The sequence below is a fragment of the Phocoena sinus genome, chromosome 8 (genome assembly GCF_008692025.1).
Source record: "Phocoena sinus isolate mPhoSin1 chromosome 8, mPhoSin1.pri, whole genome shotgun sequence".
Lineage (NCBI taxonomy): Eukaryota > Metazoa > Chordata > Mammalia > Artiodactyla > Phocoenidae > Phocoena > Phocoena sinus.
The window spans coordinates 76,171,549-76,197,701 of NC_045770.1; the positions used below are offsets into that span (position 1 = coordinate 76,171,549).

At 34.5% G+C, this 26,153-nt stretch overlaps 1 protein-coding gene across 9 annotated transcripts in view; it reads left to right on the forward strand.

The window, feature by feature from the left end:
* The window catches only part of GAS2 (growth arrest specific 2), a 154,695-nt gene that overhangs the window by 57,080 nt on the left and 71,462 nt on the right, over positions 1-26,153 (forward strand). For 8 of the 9 annotated variants that reach the window (XM_032642118.1, XM_032642125.1, XM_032642127.1 and 5 more), the window contains 2 exons: positions 655-776; positions 19,215-19,356. In XM_032642118.1, the coding sequence (XP_032498009.1) occupies positions 655-776; positions 19,215-19,356 (264 nt within the window). The remainder of the gene's footprint in view (positions 1-654; positions 777-19,214; positions 19,357-26,153) is intronic. The other variant, XM_032642124.1, reaches the window with a different exon arrangement.

Below are 26,153 nucleotides of genomic sequence, written 5' to 3' on the forward strand. Positions count from 1 at the left end.
ATGTGTTTTTTTGTTTTTAAATTTTATTTATTTATTTTTGGCTGTGTTGGGTCTTCCCTTCTGTGCGAGGGCTTTCTTTAGTTGCGGCGAGCGGGGGCCACTCTTCATCGCGGTGCGCGGGCCTCTCACTGTCGCAGCCTTTCTTGTCGCGGAGCACAGGCTCCAGACGCGCAGGCTCAGTAGTTGTGGCTCACGGGCCTAGTTGCTCCGCGGCGTGCGGGATCTTCCCAGACCAGGACTCGAACCCGTGTCCCCTGCATTGGCAGGCAGATTCTCAACCACTGCGCCACCAGGGGAGCCCATAGAGATGTGGTTTTATGCATTGGCCACACTCTTAAAATTGCCAGTGGTGGTTGATTTTTGATATACTATGGCTCTATTTTATATTAAAGGGGAGCTATGGAGTTCTTGTGATGAAAGACGTATACACAACACAAAATACCAGTTTTGCTTTAGGCTCTTGCCTTACAGGCCAAAGTAACTGAAAAATGTAAAATTCCAAAGAAACCATTCTTTCCAGTGATTTCCTATCTCAGATATGTAACTCAGCTAGAATTGGAATTTTGGTGATAAAAACTGCATATGTTGCCATGAATGTCACATTTGGGTTCGGGAATGATTGTGTTTTTATAATGCTTCTTTTTGTTATTTCAGGGAAGGAGATTACGGCAGAAACTTTTATGGAGAAATTGGATAATGGTGCCTTGCTCTGTCAACTTGTAGAAACTGTGCAGGAGAAATTCAAAGAGAGCGTGGATGCTAACAAGCCCGCCAAGGTAAAAGATCCCAAGGCAAAATCAGTCACTGTCAGATGGTGGATTACATTTGTAGTAGCTTATGAATTGAGTTTGAGGATTTTGTTGTGAATGGATGCATTAAGTACTCTATTAACAATGAAACACAGAGGGTGCTTTTTAATTAGGTAACGTGTTGTTTGCACTCTAATTACATAATCCTCTCAGTAAGTCTAATTAAATAGAAGGTTATGGAAGTTGATGGTATTAATACAAAACAAATGCTGTATATAAACTGGTTGGATCTGATATATTGATTAAAATTTTAACAGAGAAATAACTTATGTCATCACGCAACGAACAAAATCTGGCCAAGAAAGATTTACTTACTAGGTCTTTGTTTCCAGATAGATTAAGACTGAATACTGGAACAAAATATCTGGAGTGTGTAATATTTTGCTCTTTTTAAGTAAGTAGTATTAAGTATTAAGTACTTAAGTACTAAGTAACTTTGAACAAATTATTTTCTTTCTGACTGCTCATATTTCCTTTCTGCACATTGTTCTAATATTTTTCCTGGTTATTATAAACACATAATAAAAGTGTGGTGTTTGATATTTTTTGAAAGGAACAAGGTAGATGGCACTTTTCTTAATTTTATTTTTTTTTACTTTCCTTAATTTTAGACAGAAGAAAAAGAGGTAAGAAAAAATGAGGTTAAAATATTGTTGAAGACAGCTTAAAAGTAAAAGGAAAAGCTGTTAAGCTTTCTGCAACTCTGGCAAAAAAGTAAAACTTATAATTTATGTCAAATTTCTTTATGATTACTGAACTAAAATCTAAACAAAAGATAAAGCTCCCTGAAACAATGGGTTTCTTTTTATAGCGCTGTAGTTAGTTTGGGGATAATATTTTATATTGCTCTGTAAAGTATTACATAACATACAAAGCCTCTTCATTTTTTTTTCCATCTTAAAAGCAGGGCAGGAATAATGACGCAGACATAGAGAATGGACTTGAGGACACGGGGAGGGGGAAGGGTAAACTGGGACAAAGTGAGAGAGTGGCATGGACATATATACGCTACCAAATGTAAAATAGATAGCCAGTGGGAAGCAGCCGCATAGCACAGGGAGATCAGCTCGGTGCTTTGTGACCACCTAAAGGGGTGGGATAGGGAGGGTGGAAGGGAGACACAAGAGGGAGGGGAAATGGGGATATATGTATGCATATAGCTGATTCACTTTGTTATAAAGCAGAAACTAACACACCATTGTAAAGCAATTATACTCCAATAGAGATGTTTAAAAAAATTTTTTTAATTTAAAAAATAAAAGAAGCTCTGTGAAAATGTTAATTAACTCATTGGCTCCCAAACCTTGCTGTGCAGAGGAAGCACCTGAAGATCTTTAAAAACTATGAGGCCTGGCTCCTTTACCTGAACATTCTGATTTAATCCCCATGGAGAAGGACCTGGGGATTGGGATGTCTAAAAAGCTCTGCAGGTGAATCTGATGTGCAGCAAAGTTTGGGAACCATTGAGTTCATTTTTTTTTTTCCTGCATTTAGATGCAGACTAAATGATTTATGAACGATCACGCAGCTAGTAAGTGACAGAGCAAGAACTTGACGTAGACGTCCTCTTTCCAAGTCTAATGCTCTCTCACTTTGGTTCACTATGCGTAGCTTAGACACGAAGAGATCACTTATGAAAATGCAGACAATGTTAGGACTGTTAGGAAACTGATTTTTCTTCTGCTGTGTCCTCCATTGTAATGTAACTGGCTTTTACTTCAGTTCACCAATGAGAAAACATAATGCATAGTAGGAGGACAATTTGCATAGAAAATTCACTCTAAAATAATTAACAGAGGGGAAAAAAAGGGTTGTGCCCAGATTTTTGAAAGCATTATCTTAATAATGCTTGTATAGGTCCTGCAACCTCTGTTTGTATTATTTATTGTTGAGGAAAGAGAGCTCATTGCCTCCATATTAAGATCTTGAATCCTTCCTAGTAACAAAGAATAAACAACTCTACTAAGGCACAGTTTTCTGATTTTGTTTATTTTGTCAACTTTTGCTTTTTAAAACAGAAGTTAAGATCCCTGAAGAGAATTATAAGACTGTCAAGTGTAAGACAGCCCACAAAGCACTAGTCTATTGCATAAAGGCTTTGATGTTGAACACATTTTGCTTGGGTTCTAGTTTTATTATCTATTGAGTGGATGTGTCTGGGCCTTAGTTTTCTTATCTTTAAAATAGGATTAATAATTATGCATCTATGCCTGCCAAAGAGCATTACACAAAAAAGACTATTGGTAAATATTACCTCTCATGCATTTGAGTTAAGAGATCCTGATGAGAATTTTAGATTAACTAGAGGAAACTAGAAGAAAAAAATAAGTACCTTGTAAAAGTTTATAGTTAATGTGATAGCTACTATATGCAAATATATGTATTGATACCTTTGCCCCAAACCTCCATAGTAATATGTAATATTGAGGATAGGTATGAGTCAGGAGTTTGCTAGCTGTTTCCTTTGAAACATTTATTTCAAATTATATTAGTTTTATAATAAAACTGTAAAACATAAAAAGAAACAAAAGAAATTTTCCTTTCATTTATTGACCCTAAGCCATTTGTTTAATGGAATAAAAAACTCAAGTAATATTTTGACTGTGATAAATGTTTTAGTATAAAAATTCAACCATCATTATTAAACAAGTGTAGGTTTTAAAAAACCCACTATGACCTAACTTTCAATGCTCGAAAAATCAAATTTACTCTGAGTTAGAAGTTGACACAATTACTCTTGACTAAATTGCCTTCTGTGTCCTTGGCAAAATTCATATATTTCACAACTTACTTCCAGTGCAGCTTAAATCAAAATAGCATGTGCTTAACTTTATGAAAAATGCAAAGACAGCTAGTTTTTCTTTTTGCATTTTATGAGAAATTTTTCAAAACATGAAAAGCCAAATGGCTAATACCTTCATGGCCATTATTGTTCATAAATATAATTTTCTCAAGAGTCATGGTCTTCAGTCCACCTTTGTCTATAAACAGAAATAGCTGTTATATGATATTCGACAATATTTTGTTATTATTAAATCTAAATTTAAGCCAGAATAGATTTTCTAAGACCCACGTAGTTGAGTTTACATTGACTGTTTCCTTTAGGAAAAAAAGGAGACTTTCAAATTGGAGGTTACAATATTAAGATCACAGTATTGTTTGCTTATGTGTGTATTTTCCACCTGGGCGTTTTGAAATTTAGGGACAATAGTGGTGAAGATAGATGAGTTGGCCAATTACTTTGCTGAATTAGTGAAACTGTTATGTTTAGAAAGATGTTAAAACAATATTACTTAAAAAAAAAATCAACGGCAAACTTGATCTCATCTAAAGTCACGTTATAGGAAGTCCTTTGTAATTCTTTTCCAGCTGCTTAAATCTCATATTCTTGTTCTCATAGCAATATTTTTACTTTTCCTGATTGATAGTTAATTTGGGGATTTTACAGCTGTGTAAATACTTTAGAGCGAGTAAGTTATGTCTGGTATGTGTGAAGTATGTCTGTGTTAAGAGTGATTTAAACACTATTAATATTTGCAAGTAAATTTAATAAATATGTTAGACAGTTTACATATTTAATATTTTATTTATAAATGCATGACTCATAGCCTATTCTGACTTGATAAAATACCCTGAATGAAAATAAATTATATCCTATGATTCTTTCTTTCCAAGCATCAATGGATCAATTTTAAAAATAGCCTCTCTATGTTTTTAGCTTTAAGTAGTTAATCTTAGCCTGTGCACTTTCTCATTTTGCATGGAAGCAATGCAGAGATTTCACAGAGTTACGCCATAGTTGGGTTACAAGTATTTGAGACCAGGGTACAGCAATTTAATGTGTAGTTTGATTTTGATTACTTTATATGTACCATAATACAATCAATTTATTATAAATATAAATGTTAATATTCCCAGAGCTGAGGAACTTTAAAGGCAAAAATCTAAACTATTAATCTTTCCAATATCCTATTGGGATGAGAAAACCAAAACAAGTGATAAGTTCAAGGTTAGGTTTTATGCCTTTTGACCCTTAGTTACTTGGCGTCTCCAATCAAGACAAAATAATTGTTACATTGTTGTATGAACTTTCATATCCTGGTCTAGAGAGTTCACTTGCTATTGTATAATTACTCTGTTCTTTTTCCCAATCATGACTTGCTGATTTGTGTACACGATTTTCTGAACCACTGGGGCATCAACATGGTGCAAAATACTCAAAGGATTCAACCTCTTTTTTTCTCCTAACATTCCTGTTTGTCTCATTTATCTTAAGAGTCTCTGCCCCAGACATCAGAGTTTCCCTGGGTTCAGAGTTTCCTTTGACTTCAAAGAGCTCTGGGTGGTTAGATCAGGTTTGAAGTACATGAAGGGAAAAGAAAAAAAAAAAAGGAAGTTCTGTTACTTAGTAGAATGCTACATTATGCTCTAAGGAAGGAACTGAACATTCACCATCTAAATGTAGAATCCAGCCCTTGTTTGTGGGAAAGAACATCCTAGTCAGATAGAAGGCCCATAGTATGTTTGCCCATCAAGAAAACCTAGTTCTCTGAGCTGTGAGATAGCAATACCTCAGGATGTTGTGCCATCCAGGAATTAAATAAGACATAAAGATCAGAGTTTTTCCCCTCAAAAATCAATAGCACATTTTGTTGAGAGAACATCTTACCAAGATTAAATTCAGAGAAATCCAGAAATTTGTGTGTACTGCTGGTGTTCCTGACAGAACAAGTATGGTAGAAGTGGTAAAAGGTTTTTCTTGAAAAGAAAATCTCAGCTGTGATTAATCTACAGGTGTTTGTATCTAGCTGTGCAACTAAAATAATCATATATTCCTTAAGAAATCCATGATTTTGAAATGCAAATGTATTGCCAAGATTAAACCAACAGAGTGAATCATGATGAGAGGGAGGGAATATGGGTGGAATGATATGGAAATAAATGATTTTTTTGATGGGTTATTTCTCGGCCTGGGATTGAGGAGAGATGAAAAAATAGGACAGTTAGTGATAAAGTCCAATTCCTAGGAATTAAAAGAAATAAATATAAATATCTTCAAGTTTTAAATATATTAAAATAAATTATTCCCCATTATAAAATTAAATTCTCTTGTCCCGACTTCTCTAGCTCAGAGACAATGAAATGTCTTGGTTAATGTTTTTATCATTGGCAGTTTCTTTTGTTCTATACCATATTACAGGGATATACCCAAATGGGGCTTAAACGCTATAGCAGTAAATGTTATAGAATAATAACATTTATAGAATAACATACATAAAACGTAGAATGATATAAAAAGCTTCTTGACTTTTTTTTCACCCTTTGTCAGCTAGTCATAGGGGACTTGATATGGACTCTATGTGCAGGCTGAGCAAAAAAAGTAGTGTGAAAAGTGAGCAGGATAGGAAGTGAATGCTGTGCTTGTGGAATTTACCTGGATCTTCAGGACTGATTGAACTAATTCCATATGTTACACTTCTACTCCATGATAGAGTGTCGCTGGGCACAACTAAAAATACGGTCAAGTTAATTATCTGGAGCTAAGTTCATTATAAACTGTTCAAGTTTCATGGTCATTAGTATCCCGAGACAGGGATTCAACCTCCATCAAACAACCATAGCAAGCTAGGAACACTTACAAGATATCCTTTACAAAAAAGACAGTGTTCCTACATGGCCTCCACTACAGGCCCCAGAAACTTTACTTAGTTGACAAAGCCCCCTTCCTGGATTCTCATAGAGTTTATCTTATACCCACTAGAATGCGTGTATTTTATGAACTCATCTAGTTTGCCTACTATTCCTGTTCTTCAATATCAAATCGGCAAAATATCATGATATAGTAGAAGAGTTTGGTATTTTGTGGGTTGTTGAAATCCCCATAGTCCCTGTAGGCTATGTCACAGAGCTGGAGCTTGAGATGCAGGATAGTAAGTGTTCTGTTATTTTTGTCAAGTGTATGTAAACTGCTTCTGGATTTTTCTATTTATTAGGATTAAGAAAATTGCATCTTCCATATCAGTAGATGCATGCCAAGTACCAGGATATTTGTTCATATACTTCAATGAAAAGACCACATCTGGAACAACTATGATTGAAACTGTTACTTCATTATAATTTCCCCACTGTTCTTTGCATCCCACCTGTCTTATATATGGCCTTGAATCGAATGGAGATATGGAAATTACTTTCTTTGCAATGTTCGAGTCATTGATAGTAGTGTGAATCTCTGATTTTTTAAAAATTGTGATATTTTATTTGGTCCTTCTGTCAAATATGAATTTATTCCCTGTATCAGGTAATAAAAATTCTGACAGTTGCTGAGAATATCCATGCCAAATACACATTCTGGAAGGCACAATAGTCATAGTGTAATGTGGACTTAGGTCATATATCCATCTATCACCTGATCCCCACAAGGCATTTCCCTTTCCCTAATGCATAGTAAACAGTTGAGGTCTCTTTTATAAGAAGGAAGCTTTACAATAAAGACTTGAGATCAGCACTCCTTTCATTCACTGGGCTCAGGGTCTACAAATTGGCTCTCATCTGTCAGAACACCTGTACCCTATTGTTATATTTAGTTGTTTTCTTGTCTTATTCTTTCTTTATTCCTTTACTAGACTCTAAGATCCTCGAGGACATGGTTTGTGTTCTATTCACATATAAGTCCATCATAATAGCTGGCATATAGGTGCTCAGTTGACATGTTTTGGATGAATAAATAAATGAATGAGTGAATAAATGGACCAATGCAGACATTTACTTGTAGATCCAGATGTTGTTATGAAACGATTTATAATCCTGAAGACTTTTATTCTTATCGACTTGAAAATTCCTCCCTCTGCTGGTTTTGCTTAGCTCAGAAGTCTTTGATGTGCAAAATCATATGGAACAATGTTGACTTTTTAAGTAATGGAGAAAACAGATTAGAGAATTTTAGAGTGGTGCAGGGGAAGAACAAGGATCTGAGGACATTAAAAGTACTGACAAGAGACTGGCTGAAGCAATAGAACGTGGAGGTCTAAACTAGTTAGTAAATGAATGCTGGAGGAGGTCGGTCATTTAGGTAATTGTAGATGTTATTAGATAGTCACATGATACATTTATTACTTGAGTTCAGAGCATTATCTAAAGGTTAAAAAAATGATGATAGAAATGATCATATTAATATCCAAATGTTTTATTTAGTTTCGGGATTACTTTTCAAGGCCTGTTTGTAACGTTTGCCACAGTTCCTGTAAAATAAGGATGAGATGAGTGATAACCAGTAGTTTTATGGATTTGCTCACCATTGAGAATTAGGAAGAAGAATAATTGTAGGGCCTTTCATGGAATAGATTCTCAAGAGATAGCTCTGACCTGAAATGAGGTATTGTTACAGCAATTAAGGGTTGTGTTTTTCAATTACTGAAGGAGCCGTAAAGATGGAATCACCATGTTTCTTTCTTTTCTTTTTCTACATCTTTTTCCCAGTAACTGCCTCTTTTGCCCAATAAAATAGTTGGTGAGTGAAATGAGAATAGAAGAACTATTGTTTCTTCTCAGCCCCTAATTAGTCATCTACCAAAACATTATTTAACGACCAAGGTAAAAGTACAGTTTCTGTAAAACTGCAGGAGGGAATCAGAAAATTCCAGCGTTTAGGAACGTGAGCAATAAATACTGCTATTAGCTTTCAAAAAAACGTGTTATTTTATTCACCAGTGGATAGCTCAAAAAGAAAATTTTAAAAGTCATTAAAGGGTAACAAGTTCATCATTTTATCAATCTTTAAGAATGTAGAATATTATGAACTACAAATATTTCATAATAATTGAGTCCTACTTGTACATGTCATTTTGACATTTGTTAGATGATGGATGAGTATATGCTAGGAGCAGGAGGTGATGTTATTTTCTCTGTATATTCATGTGCCTACCTGTTGGTGGTGAGAATGGGTGTGACAAAGACACAGTCTACTTAAGGAGTTTACTCTCTATCAGGGAGAATATATGTAGGTGGTAGTACATAGATGTTCAGATCAAGCATACAAAATGATTTGGAAGAAAGGAATTTTAAGCAGTCACAGATTAAAAGAGAGAAAGGCAATATTTTATTATGTGGCTAAATTTAGAATAGAACTTAAAACATGTAGTAATATATACTGAAAAGTTTTCATACACGTCGTTTTAAAAACATTATTTTGAGTATGTCTCATCTAATCCCTAGATCAAAAGGTATATAAATTAAAAATAATAATACCTGCTTTGTAAAATAATGGCTGTACACACACTAGAATGCCCAGTGTGCACTTATATGGGCCTATTGCACTGGTTTTCAAGTGGATTTCAGTACATTCATTTGACCATGTCTAGTACCCATACATTATTACGTTGTTTAATCTTACTTTTTATTACTACAAAGTCAGAATCTAAATTATTCTCATTTGATTGTTCTCAATGAATCATAGAAGAATTGTCAATCTTCCTCTTATTGTATAATTCTTTTGGTAGGTGGTGAAGAAAGCCAGTGTCTAGAAAGGCAGGCTGAGGTTCTTTGGGAAAATTACTAAAAACAGTGTAAAGTTTGTTCAATTATCTGTAGATGGAATTAGAAGTTCAACTACATTTTGGCTTTACATACTTATAATTATTTGGACAAGTGTATAGATCCTTGTATAGCCAAATGGAAAATAACCATGTGCAAAGCATAGAATTAACCTTTGTGACAAGCACTCATGTTTGAGTCAGGTTTTTACATAAAAGAAGCAAATGACAAGAATCAGAATTATTTCAGAATTTCCCTCATACTGCAAGAGAGTAAAATAAATTTTATTATTATTATGTTTACCTTCTTTCTTACTTGTTGTAGACCAGTAGCTGCTGACCTTTTTAACATGAGCAAAAGCAAGTCATTTTTTTCCCCAAGTTCTAATGTTCTTTTCACATTGGAGTTTGTTTCTGATGAGCTCTTTGTGCTAAGAGATGTGAGAGAGGGTATTTCTAGTCCTATTCTAATGCTCTGCTGAGAATCCCCAAAATCCAGAGTGAGGGGGAAGAAGGAGAAAGGCCAGGTGGCAGCATTTAATCTAGAAATTTGAAAAGTTTCAGAGCCTACAAGTTTATGTGGACCTGCTGATAAAGGACTCTCCTTCAAAAGTGTTTTTGAAAACTGTTTCAAAAGTTCAAAGTGTAAGCTATTGTTTAGTAGTGTAAATGTTGGCTGCATTAAAGACACATGAAGGCTTCCCTGGTGGCGCAGTGGTTGAGAGTCTGCCTGCCGATGCAGGGGACACGGGTTCGTGCCCCAGTCCGGGAAGATCCCACGTGCCGTGGAGCGGCTGGGCCCGTGAGCCATGGCCGCTGAGCCTGCGAGTCCGGAGCCTGTGCTCCGCAATGGGAGAGGCCACAACAGTAAGAGACCCGCGTACCGCCAAAAAAAAAGACATATGAAACATAAGACTAAAAATAAAACACATTGAATTGAAATTCCAGAAAACGTGAAAAAAATTAAAGCAAATTTTGGATTAGAAGAAGGAGGCTCACACACACACACACACACACACACACACACACATTTTTCATCTACATGATTTCATAGCACCAGCAGAACATTGCCCCCTGAGCATAAAAGCAAACCTGATCAAATTTTTCGATGATGACATCATCTCTTCCCCTTACACGCTTACATACTGCATTTAACTGCATGCAGGCACATGGGCAAGACAAGATTGTAAAAGGAGTGTAACTGGGGAAGTGTTTTCATGATATTTGATAGCACTAATTGTGGTCACTGCTGTTTCGAAGCTCTGTGGATATAGAATATTATGTCAAGAAAAGTCACTCTCACCACATGGAAAATAGAAAATTAATCATTTTAAAATGAGCTGTTACTAAATGCTTTGGAGAAATTCTGGTCATTTAAACAAATCAATAATGATTGTGCATGCCATTTCTTAATGAAGAACATTCACAGATTTTATAACAAGAGCCTTTTTTAAGGGACTGAAAATCAGGGGAAAAGAGTTTCTTTTTAATTTAAACATGTCTAGGGATTGCTTGGTGATTTAAAATATAAGTGCTCACCATATTGATGTGTGTGTGGTCCAAAGTATGTGGTACTGGTATATTACAGGCTAATGGCATAATGTTTTTTAGATGAGGTAATTGAGTTTACAGTATATAGAGCTTTTCAACTGTATCTTAAGCTTTTAGGGGCTGACTACATGAATACCTTCTATTGTTTCACTTAGCAGTTTGAAAATGCATTACATATCATGCATGAAGCTGTCTAGTATGTATTTGATGTTTATATTACTTTGCTAGTCATGTCTAATTACACGCCAGTATAGGCTGCTTGTCTAAAGAATGCCTTGCTAGCATCACTGCTCCATATAAGAAATATTGTAGCAATTCATATGTACATTTACATATGTATAAATGTACATGTATCAATTATATTATAAATTATTATAATTTATATTGTTATAATATAATTATATTTATTTAGTTATTATGTTAATAAGTTAATAAGAGCAACACCACATTTTATTCTATTTGTCATATTTGCTATATTTAAGCATTGTTTAAAGATTGAAACGTAAATGTCTGATCTTTTTTCTCAGACTAAATGAATACCATGTGATATGATAATAAAGCAACCATTTACTAAGTACTTACTCTAGGTCAGTAAGTAAGTTTTTTACATGGATTAAATCATCAGATAATTTAAAACTTAAGTCATATCATGTCAACTCCTAGCTCAAAATTCTTCAATGGCACCTTGACTCACTTGCAGGAAAAGTCTGAAATCTTTCTAAGTCTATAAGCACTATGTGCTCTGTTCCCCAGCTATCTATCTGATATAATTTCCTATGACTTTCCCCTCACCCCACTTTGCTGCAGCCATACTAGCTTCTTTGCTGTTCTTTGAACCCAACAAGCAGGAGTCTATGGAGCTATCATTAGTCAATTGATGGGCATTTACAAGGTGCCTCAAATCTGCAGTCCCATGGAGTTACAAAAAAAAAAGTCTGCTCAAAAAGTGTTTAGAAATCAGTTAGCCACTAAAATAAATTGAGTTTCCTGGAATCCATCCATAAGGCAATCTTTGGACCTTTGAAAATGCTTTTCTCTATTGGATATTATACAGATGGGTACTAAAAGTAGTTTTAACTAAAATATTAGAATCAGTGACCCTGTGAACTCAAAATTTGCTGCCAGTAATCATAAGTTATTACACCTTAGAATGTATAAAATGTTGTTGGAAAGGAAAATTTCAAGATACATTTTTTTTTTTTTTTTTTTTATGCGTTACGCGGGCCTCTCACTGTTGTGGCCTCTCCCGTTGCGGAGGACAGGCTCCGGACGCGCAGGCCCAGCGGCCATGGCTCGCGGGCCCAGCCGCTCCGCGGCACGTGGGATCTTCCCAGACCGGGGCACGAACCCGCGTCCCCTGCATCGGCAGGCGGACTCTCAACCACTGCGCCACCAGGGAAGCCCCAAGATACATTTTAAAAGAATTTTCCTGACTATTTCCTTAAGGTAATTTCTTGATTTGTAGAAAGGTCACAGAAAACTGACATACATTCTCAAAAACATTTTTTTAATTATCATCAATTATCATCATTTGTTTGAGTTCCTATAATTAATTACTAATTAACAATTACCATTAATTTTGTTAAGACTCTGAGGGACTGTCACACCTGGTATCCAACACTTGCTTCCTCTAAGAAATCTTTCATATTCACAGAATATTTCTCTTCCTTCCATTCAAACCTCACTCTTTAAAGTCTGACTACTATAGCTGTGATTTAGAGGTGTTCCAATTAAAAAAGAAGTGACAGAAGAAAACAGAAGGTTTTTACTTCTGTAGAATTATCTAAAAAATTTTTATTTCTTTACACCTTCTACAACAAATGACCTAGTTATTTTTCCAAAGTGTGCATGTAATTTAAACTACTTCTTAGTTTAAAATGTTATTTTTGTTTTTTATTATTCCCCATATGAACACTGAGATTGTAAACTGGCAACCACATAGAGCTGCCTATAGATCCAATTGTTCAAACTCAGGGGACTTTCACATTAAAATATCCAGATTTCCAAATTCTTCTGAGAAACTGGAAGATCCAACAACACTGGAACTGCATTTCTTTATGGAAACATTGAGTTAGAACTAAATGAATATGGCTGCCCCTCCTGGACATGGCATGAGCTCTTGAGTTTTCCACAATTGCCACCATTTCTTATAGTCCCCTAGTGCTAGCCACTTTGTTCTGTTATTTAATCTGCCTGAGTTCTTCTGGGCCTTTGAGTTTGTAACTCCTGGTTGACATTACAATATTAGTAATTCTTTTTACTTATTTATTTATTTTTTGCGGTATGTGGGCCTCTCACTGTTGTGGCCTCTCCCGTTGCGGAGCACAGGCTCCGGACGCACAGGCTCAGCGGCCATGGGTCACGGGCCCAGCCGCTCTGTGGCATGTGGGATCCTCCCAGACCGGGGCACGAACCCGTGTCCCCTGCATCGGCAGGCAGACTCCCAACCACTGCGCCACCAGGGAAGCCCATTGCCTGCAATTTGAAAGTACATTCTATATACCCTTTGGAAAAGGAAAGATATTAGTTCCTGGCAATTTCCATTTCTTCTTTTATATATCTCTTCTGTTTCATAGCTGAAATGTCTACTTGATGTAATCAAGGGGAGTATTTTATCTCAAACTTTTGTGACGAATGGATTATTTAAACTACTAGTAAAGTAAAAAAAATAAACTACTAGCATTAAATTTTCAGTTCACTGCCTATGGAGAACTAAAGATGCCATTCTCTCCATTTTTTTCTAGGTTTAATAGGTGAAAGAAAATACGTATTTCTTTATTGTAATGTTACCTGGCTAAAACCTTGGGAAATAACTCAAATGCTGAAATATATTAAATTCCAGGCAATGGTGAGCTCTCATGGAGCAGTTAGAAGTGTACGGGTATAAGAGACTGAATGATTTGATTTCAACTATGTGTGAGCTCAGTATTTTTCATCTTGGAAAATGGAGATACTATTATCTACCTAATTCATGGCATTATTCTTTGATAATTAAAGAGGATAATCTATCTGAAAGTATATGTTTTGTGTGCCTAGAGCACGGTAAGCACTCACAATGTTAATTCATTCCTTCCCCATCTACCGTAAGATTCAGAAAACAAGAAGTCAGGACTGCTTATGTGTGAAGCATTGTATTTGACACTGCGGCAGTATAATGATAAATAATATCCTGGTTCTCTAGGTGTAGATTATTTTAAGTAATATAAATATAATTAGTCACTACTGCCCTTCTGAAGCTGTAACACCCACAACACCGTAACTAGGACATACACATGCTGTACTCTGCAGCACATAAGTAAACTCTTTCTAAATGACCAACATAGTTATGCATCTCAGTAACTATATCCAGGGGATCTATTGGATTTGAGGGGACTTGAAAGACATGGAGACACTATTAGTTAGGGACAAAGTAGTCAAGGGGTTAAGTATTGGACTCTCTAAACCCCCAAATAATGGCTTTACTTTCCCTGTTATGAATGCCCTGTCTAATACGATAGCCACAAGCCACATGTGGCTATTTAAGTGTAAACTGATTAAAAAGAAATAAAGTTTAAAAATTAGTCTCCAGTCACACTCACCACAGTTCAAATGCTCAATAGCCACATGCCACTAGTGGTTACTATAATGGGTAGCACAGATATGGAACATTTCTATTATCACAGAAAGTTCTATCGGAAAGCTATTTTAAAAGTGACGTTTAAGTTTAGGGCAAAGACAGAAATAAATTGTTTGCCAATCTTTTTCTGAATTCTTGTACCTGTAACAGAAAAAAAAATGAAATGTTTTCAAGAAAATATGAGAGAAGGAAATCATAGGCAATTCAATATATTTTTACTTGCATTGATGGCAGTGATAATAACTTTATTGAATACTTACTTCTATACTTGAATTATATTATTTAATTTGCACTCACACATAGTCGATGAGATGCATTTTTTTTTTTCTATGTGCGTTGAACAGAAGCTGAGAGTGAGGCACAGAAACATAAAGTAATCTGTCCAAAGTTCCAAAGTACCATAGCAAGAAGGTGACATAGCTGAGTTTGAACTCAGGTAATTGAATTCCAAACCCTAGCAGGTGATTAACCTAAGAGGTAATGGATTGAATTAAAAGATTTTAGAAGTAAATTTAAAATCTTTCTTTTCATTTCAACATAATTTGGTTGTTGCTTTGAGGGAATGGGGAGGACACTTTCAGATTTCAAACCGTCCATTCTCTTGTATGTTCATCATTCAATTCATAAGTATTAGTATAGAGGCTGAGAATATATAACTTAGGTTAATCCCGCTGAGAGATAAAAGGATAAACATTAGACTATCAATATTAGAAAAATTAACATGAAATCTAAAAAGAAATAATACAAATGAACTTGTTTGCAAGGCAGAAATAGACCCACAGACATAGAAAACAAACCTGTGATTACCAGGGGGGAAGAGGGGAGAGGGATGAATTGGGAATTTGCAATTAGCATATACACACTGCTATACATAGAGCAGATAACCAACCTGCTGGATAGCATAGGGAGATATACTCAGCATTTTGTAATAACCTATAAGGGAAAAGAATCTGAAAAAGAATATGTGTGTGTGTGTGTGTGTGTGTGTGTGTGTGTGTGTGTGTGTGTGTGTGAGATAACTGAATCACTTGAAACTAACAACATTGTAAATCAACTACATTTCAATTTTAAAAAAAGGAAGAAAAATTAACATGTATCCTACTTGTACATGATTCTAATGTTTTATTGGTAGTCATTTCTCCTTTTGCTAACACAAAATATTGAAACCTATACCATGGAGGCTGGAGGACGGTAGCATGACTTTTTCTAGTGAGTAAGCGAGCCTAAATTTCTACCCGATCTCAGCTCAGCTTGGCAACTATTCTCAACTCATTCCATATTCAGTAACTTTCAAAAAATGTTCAAAGGTTTTATTATATTTTTCAGTTATACTTTTCTTAATTTATGGGAAGCATTTTATGTGTACTATAAATTTACTGAATTTTGAAGGCCCTGGAAACATGTCCCTTGGAGATGTAAAATCTCGAAGGCAGAGTGTTTGCTCTTGCCCTCACGTTGATTATGATCTAGTGTGAGGGGTCAAATCTAACCATTCATTCGTGTATTCATCAATCAGGTTCTGAGGACATAATATATAGCAGCATTGTCTGGAAAAACTCATCTGAGTAAATAATTAGAGATGGTATTTAAATGCCATAGGAGTTCTTTGGAGAGTTAAGCAGTAAAGGGAAAACTAATATGGAAGATGAGCTATATGTGGAGGTTCTCTTTTGAATCCCTAGGTCTTTACATCTGAAGTATTCCTCTCCTTATCTGTGGTCAATTTTTTAGCTATTCAAGTAGACACTGTCATAATCACTCAAGACAGCTCTCTATTCTAAACCTCTTCTTCAAAATTTTTGTGGCAAGGTGAAAGCTGATTTTATTCAATACATCAATTTGCTTTTATTTTATTTACTAATATTAAAGAAGAGATTCAGAGCTGTCATTTTTCCTAGGATTTTCATGAGAACCTAGAGAAATTAATATTTTTTTTAAATAACAGAACTTGGAGAGATATACAGTAATTACTAAGGTTTTTGGAACTTTATGAATAGTTTTGTGTAAAATATGTCAAAAAATATTTATAAGTTCCAAAGGCATTGAGTACTGATATTATCGAATCATTTGTTCTTTAATTCAAGTGAAATATGACATCTGCTCTAAGACTCTTATGTATAAATGGCACAGCAACCTTGGGAAGACTGTTGACCCTTTGATTTTCGGTTGGTATGCAGCCAGGAATAATATTGGATTCTACAAGCTATGAGCTATGTCCCTTGGTGGATTAAGTGTCAAATCAATCTGGCTTCTCTGGTGCAATCTGGATATTGTATTCCTTTTTGCCATGAAACCCATGCACCTCATGTCCTTTGGCATGCCCTTATATATGTCAAGTATTTTATAGTTCCTAGGTTATAGTTCCTGTGTGCAAGTGTGCAGACTCATTCATCAGTTTGAAGTGGTTTCAGAAGGTTTTTTTTCCCCACCCAGGGATAGAGGTGGTAGATTTTAAAATGGCTTAGTGTTTGACTCTGTTTATGTTCTTTTCCTATTTGCATCATAAAGAAGCTTTACAGTCACCTCTTGAAGACTTTTTTTCAGCAGATCTTTTTGTGATGTTTTGGCTGACATGATTTACCTTATTTGATTATTTAATTGGAAAATATTGATAAAATGTAAAAGTCACTCAAAATCCTACTACATATTTTGGAATTATGTAAATTAAGATATAAATGATTCTCTATGCATCAATCACCTTCCTCAAAGGTAATTACTATCAATCTGATGGATGTCCTCCTTGAATTCTTCCTAAATGAATGTTATATAAATAAATACAATATTCATATTTATAATACAACATATTTATATGCAATTTAACTTTATATATGACCATCTATACTGTGTATGTACATATACATGCACCAGTATGTATGTGCATACACACACATCATAAAATGAAATTGTAGTGTACATATGTGTTTGCAAATTATTGGTTTCTGCTTAAGAGTATATACTGCACATTTTTATGGTCCAACACATATATATTTATCTTATTCTTTTTAAATTATTGCACAGAGTTCCACTGTATTTGTATACTTTATATTATTCAACCAGCCCTTTCTTGACTATCCTGTGTCTATTTTTTTCCTATTCAATCAGTGTTGCAACAAATATACCTGTCCATATATTTTAAAGTAATAATACTATTATATTTGCAAGATATATTTTTAGGAGTAAATTGCTAGATTTAGGGATATATGATTTTTAATTTTAATAAATATTGACTAATTGATGTTCATGAATATTTTATAAAGGGGACATTAAACTATGCTATTTCTTATTGTTTTTTACAATTCATATAGGAAAGCATTTCTTTGAAAACCACTACTTAACCAAATTGGTAAAGGGGTATTGTTATATGTATATATAAATATATGTGCATTCATGCAAAAAAATTTTTATGTCTAAGCCTAAAACAAATTCAGTCAGCAACAAAGAGATGGATCTTTGCTATTGGACAGACACAGTCTTTGAGTGATGTAGTAACTGCATATTTTAGTTATGTAGCCATAAAATCCCTGGACAGAAAAAGCCCTAGTAATAGTTTGATGATAGTAGGCTTCACCAGTACACCAAGACCACTATTTCATTTTTTTATAACCATCTTTGTAAATGACCTCAACAATACACAACATTTTGTTTATATTTTCTTGTTCACAGAGAATAGAGGAAATAACCTATCTGTGAATTGAAATCACAAAATTTTTCTCCCTTGATCTTTTTGCTCTCAGAGGCAAAGCTCTATTTAGCCCAGATCATCCAAACACTTGGCTCAGTCTTTCACATCACATAGAATCACATTCTGTGACTTCATGGAATGCCGTGAAAACTGGTTATATTCTATCAAAGGAAAAAACCTCACACAACTCTTTATAACATTTGGTATGGTAAGGGAGATTTCCAGGGCTAAAATTTTATGAGGTTGATAATAGAAAAGTCTATCCGGTTCACACACTTCCTTTTCTTAAGCGTTTTCTTATCCTGGAAGAGAAATGATGCAGAATGTAAACATGTTTCAAGGTCAGATAGCAGAAATCCAACAAGAATTATTTTTATATTACATAAGAGAGCAATAATCTATGGTTTAAAAGGAAATAGTCTGGAAGAATGATGGTAAAATGTTATTGTTAAAAGATAAAAAATTTTAATATTTCCTTTTCTTATATTGGTGATAGAGAATTATGGATGTTAGACAATTCTGCTGCTTTCTTTTGACTTTATAATTCTATTGTAATTTTTATCGTATGTGTGTATGTATACACATAAAAATGCAGGTGTGTGTATTACATTTTATCTATATTCGTATACTGCATTTGTGTTTCATTCTTCTTTCACAAGTGAGAAATTCATTTATACATACTTTATGAGAAATACTGACAGAATACTTAGATGAAAGAGAAGGCCAAAAAAAAAAAATAGTAGAAGAGAAAGAAAAGAGGCAATCTGAGCCAGGGAAGGGATTTATGTATGTTTACTTCTAGATACTAAAAAGGCAAGTATATGTTTACAGGCACAGATTTTCCTAGTCTCTTAATTAAGAACTAAGTTTCATTTGAGTTTCATGTCCTTTCCTATAGTTCTTTCCAAACCTATTTATTGACATAAGATTGTACCGAAGTGTTTTGTTGAAAACATAAATGTACACTTAACGTGTCACTGTGATGACTGCCAGATATTCCACCAGAGTGAGATTTCTTTGTTTTTCAGAAGCTGCCTTTAAAGAAGATTCCATGCAAGGCCAGTGCACCCTCAGGATCCTTTTTTGCCAGAGACAATACAGCAAACTTCTTATCCTGGTGCCGAGATTTAGGGGTAGATGAAACATGTCTGTTTGAATCAGAAGGTTTGGGTATGTACATTTCCTTCAGAATTTTAGCTGATATAATATTAAAATTATTGTTTGTCTGTATAACTCTCAAGCCTAACTTTTTTTGTGTGATGTCATTTCACGCTTTGTTAACTTTAAAAAAAAATTGTAGTTTGTTGTAAGCTTGCGGTTTTTTTGTAAACTTGAGTCTTTGAAGGTAGAAAAATTCACCCTCTTAATCTTGGTCACCTTGTGCATAAAATAACAGGAACGTTAAGTAGCAGAATCCTTTCCTGGTTAAAAATAAGTACATACAATGCAAAATTGGGGGATATTTGGAAAATGTAGGGTTAAGTTTTACCACCAGGCTCTTACCTGGACTAGAAGGGTAGCTATATATGTTCCAGCCCTCCATCAAGAGCATTTTCGTCTTTTCACCTCTACAAAAGTATGAAAACACCATCTCTCATAAGTTCTATCTTTCTTGAAACTGATTTTTTTAGTTAGTTAAGCTTATTTTTAGTTAATGAAACTTATTTTTAGCTAGTTAAAAATGAGGCAAACAAGCAAGAGGTTAGGATAATTGAAGACGATGGGATAAGAGACAGATACGTTAGCGCCTAGGCCTACCCAGATAATTGTGGGGTTTTTGTTTTGTTTTATGATTGAATTTTGGCAAATCCACTTCCATACCATAGTTTTGTCTTTCCTTGGGAGAAAACATACATTGGATCATTCAGTGTTTTGACATTACTTGATACCCTTAAATGTTCAAACCTTTGATATAAGATCTACCCCAGTAGAACTCTACTATGGAAAATATTGAAATTAAAGTCCAATTCTAGTAAAGTGGAACTAAGTGAAGAAAGGAGACATTTAGCGGGAAAAATGCTTTGGTTCTTTTACCTGAGGCTTTAAAAAATCAATTCACAAAATCACGTAATACAAATATTAACATCACAGTAAGCTGAGCATCCTTCAGAGAGAACAAGTATACAAACTGCCTTCTGAACAATGAGAATACACTTTGCTCTGAGACCTCACAAAACAGCATTCCCCTGCTGAACCTAGGAAATTGGTGGTGGAGCAGCTAAAGTCTTACTCATTTTATGTGCTTAAGGAAACTTGTATTTGTACTAAGAGGAGTTGATGTGATATAGAAATACTGTCATCAAATTTCTGACAAGTCTCCCAACAGAGAAGAGAATAACATGAACTTAGACTAGGAGAACATTTTATACCTGAAAGAAAAATTTAACCAGAAAAATTGCACAGAAGTATACTGTATACAACAGTGTGCTCTATGGATGCTCATTGTATATGTGAGCTTTGAGTGTTCTTAACCATTTCCTCACATCAAAGTAAAAAGAAGTTGGTGGAAGATATGTATGGATATAATTCTTTTTCAGTGCAGTGGTAATTTTACAAATAGATTTTAACTTTCATGTTTATAGGTTTATGCACGTGGATGAGTTGTGAAAAAAACCCTTGAAAGATCTAGTAAATGTGTGTGTGTGTACACACACACACACACACACACATTTTTATATATATGAATTTTAAAAACTCAAATCTTAGTCACAAGAAGCACACTCTTTATGTGTGGACAAATAACATCATGATTTAAAATTCTGGAGTGCCCCTGCATTGCTGAAGGACTGCCACATGGGGAAACTGCTTTATTTGTTGTTAATTTGTTTACTACACAGGTTTCCATTAAAAAAAGCATTTTTTCAGTGACTACTGTAGGCTAAGTGGATTACTAGGAGCTCTGAATGTAAATATGGTCTTGTCTCAATTTTCTTACTGTTCATGAGTTCTTTTGTTAATTGAACTAACCAAACTTTCAGTTGGACTCCAAGAAGCTTGGATGGCTTTTTAAAACCCCATTCAGGTAATAAATAATACATTTTATTTTGAAACAATAAAGCATAAAGCAGCTCATGTAACAATGGTCCTGGTATATAAATACATACTCTGTAGCATATAAAATTATGTCATAAAGAATTTTTAGATGGTCGAGTTCTTCACCCTGTTTGAAAAAAGCTGACTTTATAAACAAGAAATTTTTATATAAATATTAAATACATGATAATTTATATGTCATAACTGTTGAGTAGTTTGTTAAAATATCTTTGATTCTGGTTACCTTCTACAGTATAACTTCACTTATACCTTGCAATTAAAATGTATTTATATAGCCAAGAAGGTTTAATAAGACCAAATTTTCAAGGCTATAAATTTTTAAAATAATTTTGAATCCTCTCAGTACCAAACTAAATCAAATAGTTAGGCTTTCTAGTTTGCTACTCAATGAAAAGATAAATTTGAAATTTCTGCTGCTCAGAATAGGGCATGAGGTGATGTACAATAGGCCCTGTGGAGATGGAAGAAGGGAGCCAATACTATAGCATTGACTTCAGGATTATTCAGAGAAAGGAAACAGCTGTACCCATAGATGTTAATGATAATCAGGAGGAAGCCCAATGAGAAATTCCATTTCCCCAGGTGGAACCCATTCTCCTTGGATTTTTCTTATTATTCGCTTGTGAGTGAGGAAGTGATTGAGCCGCTGCACTTGCAGAATTGACTTTCTTGCAACAATAATACTGTGTACTCTGCTTGATGTCTTTTCACACTTCACTTTTGAAAGGGAATTTAGGGCAAGGGTGTTTTCTTTTTTCCCTACCTCAAGATTTCATTTCAGTAGCACACAAGATGAAGAGCATCCTTTGTGTCCTAGTGTTTTGAACACCAAATAAAAGGACAAGATGCCCTGATGAAGGGGAAAAATCTGTTTGAATGAATGATAAAGTAGATCATTGTACTGAATGTGTATCAAGAGGCTTCTGTCTTTAGCTCTTCAAAGGTCTTCGCCTGCATAAAGCATTCTTATCTTTGTGGCAACTGATACGTTACCCTCTGTTGCAGTGCTTTTTTTGTACGATTATTTGCGGGAGGATCTTAATTCATGACTCACTCTATCTGTTCTCTTTCCACAACAGCTAATGACAAGAAATCTCAGTGGGTGGGGAAGGGATGCCAGGGATGAACTAGGGAGTATAGACAGCATCTTATTCCATATGCTTCTCTCATGCTTGTCGTTTTGATTCTTGGCAGATAACTTTCTATGCCACATGACGCGATCACATACAGGGTGTAACCTTCCATTTATCTTCTAAGACATTCTTGAGAGAGAATTTTTCCTCTGTCAAATGTCAGTTCTTGGATTATAAGTTTACTAATATCTCAGAATAGTGTTTCAGAAGTGAGACAACAGAAAAATGGATAAATATCATGAACAGCTTATTCATAAAAGACTTATAAAAGCCCAAAACAGAGATAAAAATGTTTGACACCTTAGTAATAAGGCAAATGCAAATAAAAACTATGAAAAATTAGTGAGGATTAACAATTTTATATTTAGTGCTGAGTATAGAGGAAAGTGGGATCTTCTATACATTGCTGAAAAAAAACTGGAAGTTGGCATGCCTTCTTTGGAGGGCAGTTTGACATTATGTAAGATCTAAGAAGTGCTCATATCTTTTTATCAAGTTGTTCTACTTCTAAAAGTTTATTTGAAGGAAGTAAGTACAGATAAGCAATAGAATGTCCATTGAAACATTTTTTATAAGAGTAAAAAAGGGGATGAACTGAATCTATTTGGTGGTACCTTAAACTGTAGTCATTCATAGATACCAAGCAAAAATAATATTCATAATATTTTTGAGACTATTTAAGAATATGGGAAAATTATGATATAATATGAACATGAGGTCTCAGCATTTACATTAGTAAATATCAAAAAAAAATACTGTATTCAGAATCTGAAAGTAAGATAAATAGTAATTGGGTTGTAAGTAATATCATTTTCTTCTTCAGTTCTCTATTAACACACTTTAGACCGTAAACAGGTGTGGCATGTAATCTGAAACATGAACAATTTTATTTATATTAAGATAATTTGAACCAAGTTGCGTAGAGATTTATTGACATCAGTATATTATACATCAGTATATTTTATACATCAATGTATTATAAGGGCTGTTTTATATTAGGACCAAATATCTATGACTTTTTCTCAATTTAAATAAATTTTAAGTTATGAGCCCTAAAATTGATGCTCCTATATGATTTTTTTTAGGATATTTTAAGTAGAAACTATTTCCTTAAATTAGTGATACTCTTGCATGGAGGATTTATTATTTGTAATTTACTTTAGCCCACTGATTTAGAAATTGTTAAGTTAGCTTAATTTTTTCCTCAGAGCTTTGTTTATTTTGCTTTACTTATGTACATTCCGGTGAGCTGGAAGATGGAAAAAGATAAAAGGATGGGGGAGGGAATATTTGAAAAATGCACATTTTTTTGCTTGCTGTAATTGTGTCAATATTATTATGTTATTGGATGATTATAGGATTTGGAGGCCAGTGACTATTCTTCATCTATTTCTCTGAGAAAGAATCTACTCAGCAAGAAAAGGGTTTGCTATCTGCTGTGCTAGCATGCAAATGTGTGTGATTTGTTTTTTATTTTTATCTTTTGTATTTGTGTTTGCTGTGTAGCACTGTCTTCTTTTGATGCATGACTCTGAAGAGTAGTTTTATACAATTCTTTGTTCTATTGAACACTGGTCAAGCACTGACCTACCTACAGTATTGGTCTGATGTTGCACAAAAGTGAAAAGGATTGTGTGTGGATTTTTAAACATTAACATTTTCTGTTTTATACATATTGCATCAGAAAAAGAATCTATGCCTGCCTTCCAGTGTTTGATAAATCATCCCTTGGTGTTGTTGTTGTCTGTATTGAGGACTATAAGAGTATTTCTGTAGAAAAAAGTTATATTACTTTTATTAATATTAATGTAGAATAACAACTTCAGGATACCAAATTAGCTCTGGATCATTTATATTCACATTATTTCTTCCCCAGGAACAATTTATTTTAGACTTTGGATTTTTTGACACCTGTTCTTATAAAGTACTTTATTAGCATCTTGGTTTTTTTTTTTTTTTTTTGCGGTACGTGGGCCTCTCACCGTTGTGGCCTCTCCCGCCGCGGAGCACGGGCTCCGGACGCGCAGGCCCAGCGGCCATGGCTCACGCCTTGAGAGAACAAAATGTCTCCCAGTATCAAGGATTTGATGGAGTCAGGGTTGAATTAGGAAAGGGGACAGCCTTTTAGCTTTCCCAGAATCAAATTTTCACTGTGCAATATTAAATAACAATAGTTATATGCTCAATAAGGGTAGCCTAGCAGTGCACATGTGATATCGTATCTACTTTCCCAACAACCACCATTTTATAATGAAAATGCTAGGTTAGGACCAAGAGAATTAAATAACTTGCCCAATATTAACAACTTCTCAGTGACCCAGCTAGGATTTGAATTCAGCTTCATTAACCTTCAAAGATCATATCCCTGTGTTACAGAAAGTTATGCTTCGTATGAGTTAATTTTAGAAGTTCATATGATGATTTCAAGGAAAAGGAAAAGGAAAATATAAATAAAAACCAAATTAGAAGAGACTCTTGACTCCTACTGCTGCTCTGAGTGATAGTGACTTAATCCATTAATTTCACATAAGGTCTGGTTGCTGGAGACAGAAAGGGCACTCCTTGCTGTGGGACATTTTTTGACTTAGTGGTAAAGGCAATTAACTACATTTTATTCTATACATCTTCCATCACTGATGAGATTATGAATGAATTCTCTTTGTTTATGTGAATTCTATGGCTGCTGTATCCTGTTTTAAATGCGAACAGTGATTCTGAGAAATTTGGATACACACACACTCAGCATTCTTGAGTTTGTGAGGTTTATTCTTGTTTGCCTTTTCTTCTCTTTAGCTTCCCTCAGATCAGTTTTAAGGCACCTAAATTTTGCTATTCCTAATTGCTCCCTACCTTTAAACTCAAGGATTTCTGCGTGTGACTTTCTGGGAGTGACATGATGTAGACAGCCATCCCTTTACTTTCTTGGGAGGCATCTTTTGTACCTTATAGATCCTGGTAGGTGATAAATGCCCATAATACCCATTAAGGGCTAATCCAATTCACAAATTATTTTTTCCTCCATTCATCATCATCTTCATCATCATAATCATCATCATCATCATCACCATTATCTTAAACATTTCTAGAACATGTTCCATATATCAAATCACATTTTAATACTTTAACCAAAATAGATATAGAATTATAATTGACGTTTATTGTAATAATCATAACATTGATTAATATAATGATTCTCAAACTTTAATGTGCATATTCATCACCTGGAAACCTTGCTTAAATGTAAATTTTGCTCAATACGTCTGGGGTGGGACCCAATAATTTGCATTTTTATCAAGCTCCCAGCTGATACCAATGCTACTGGTCTGTGGACCATCACTTAAGTGGCAAAGGAGTAAAACCAGTTCTTCTGACATCTAGTTTAATGTCTTCTACTATGTCACTCTTTCTGAGTATGAGAATCTGTTCTCTGCTCTGGGGAGGTGGGAAGCTATTAAATTTATGATATTGTCACAATTTAATATTCAGTCAAAAATAAAAGTTTTGCAAAGATTTTCTTAAATATAAATCTAAAATATAGTTGCCTTTAAAACCAAAATTAATATTATTGCCTCTAATGTATATAAACCAAATAGATAATGAAATTTTCTTATTTTCATTTTTTGTCCATCTGTTGAAACTTAATATATATAGGAAAACTATACATTCATGGTCTAATGCATTTTATCCTTGCAGATTCTGTGACATTAAAACTCTACCCCTTGCCTTAGCAGAAGGTCTCATTTTCTATTCCTGGAGCTAGCAGCATTCCATTTGACATTT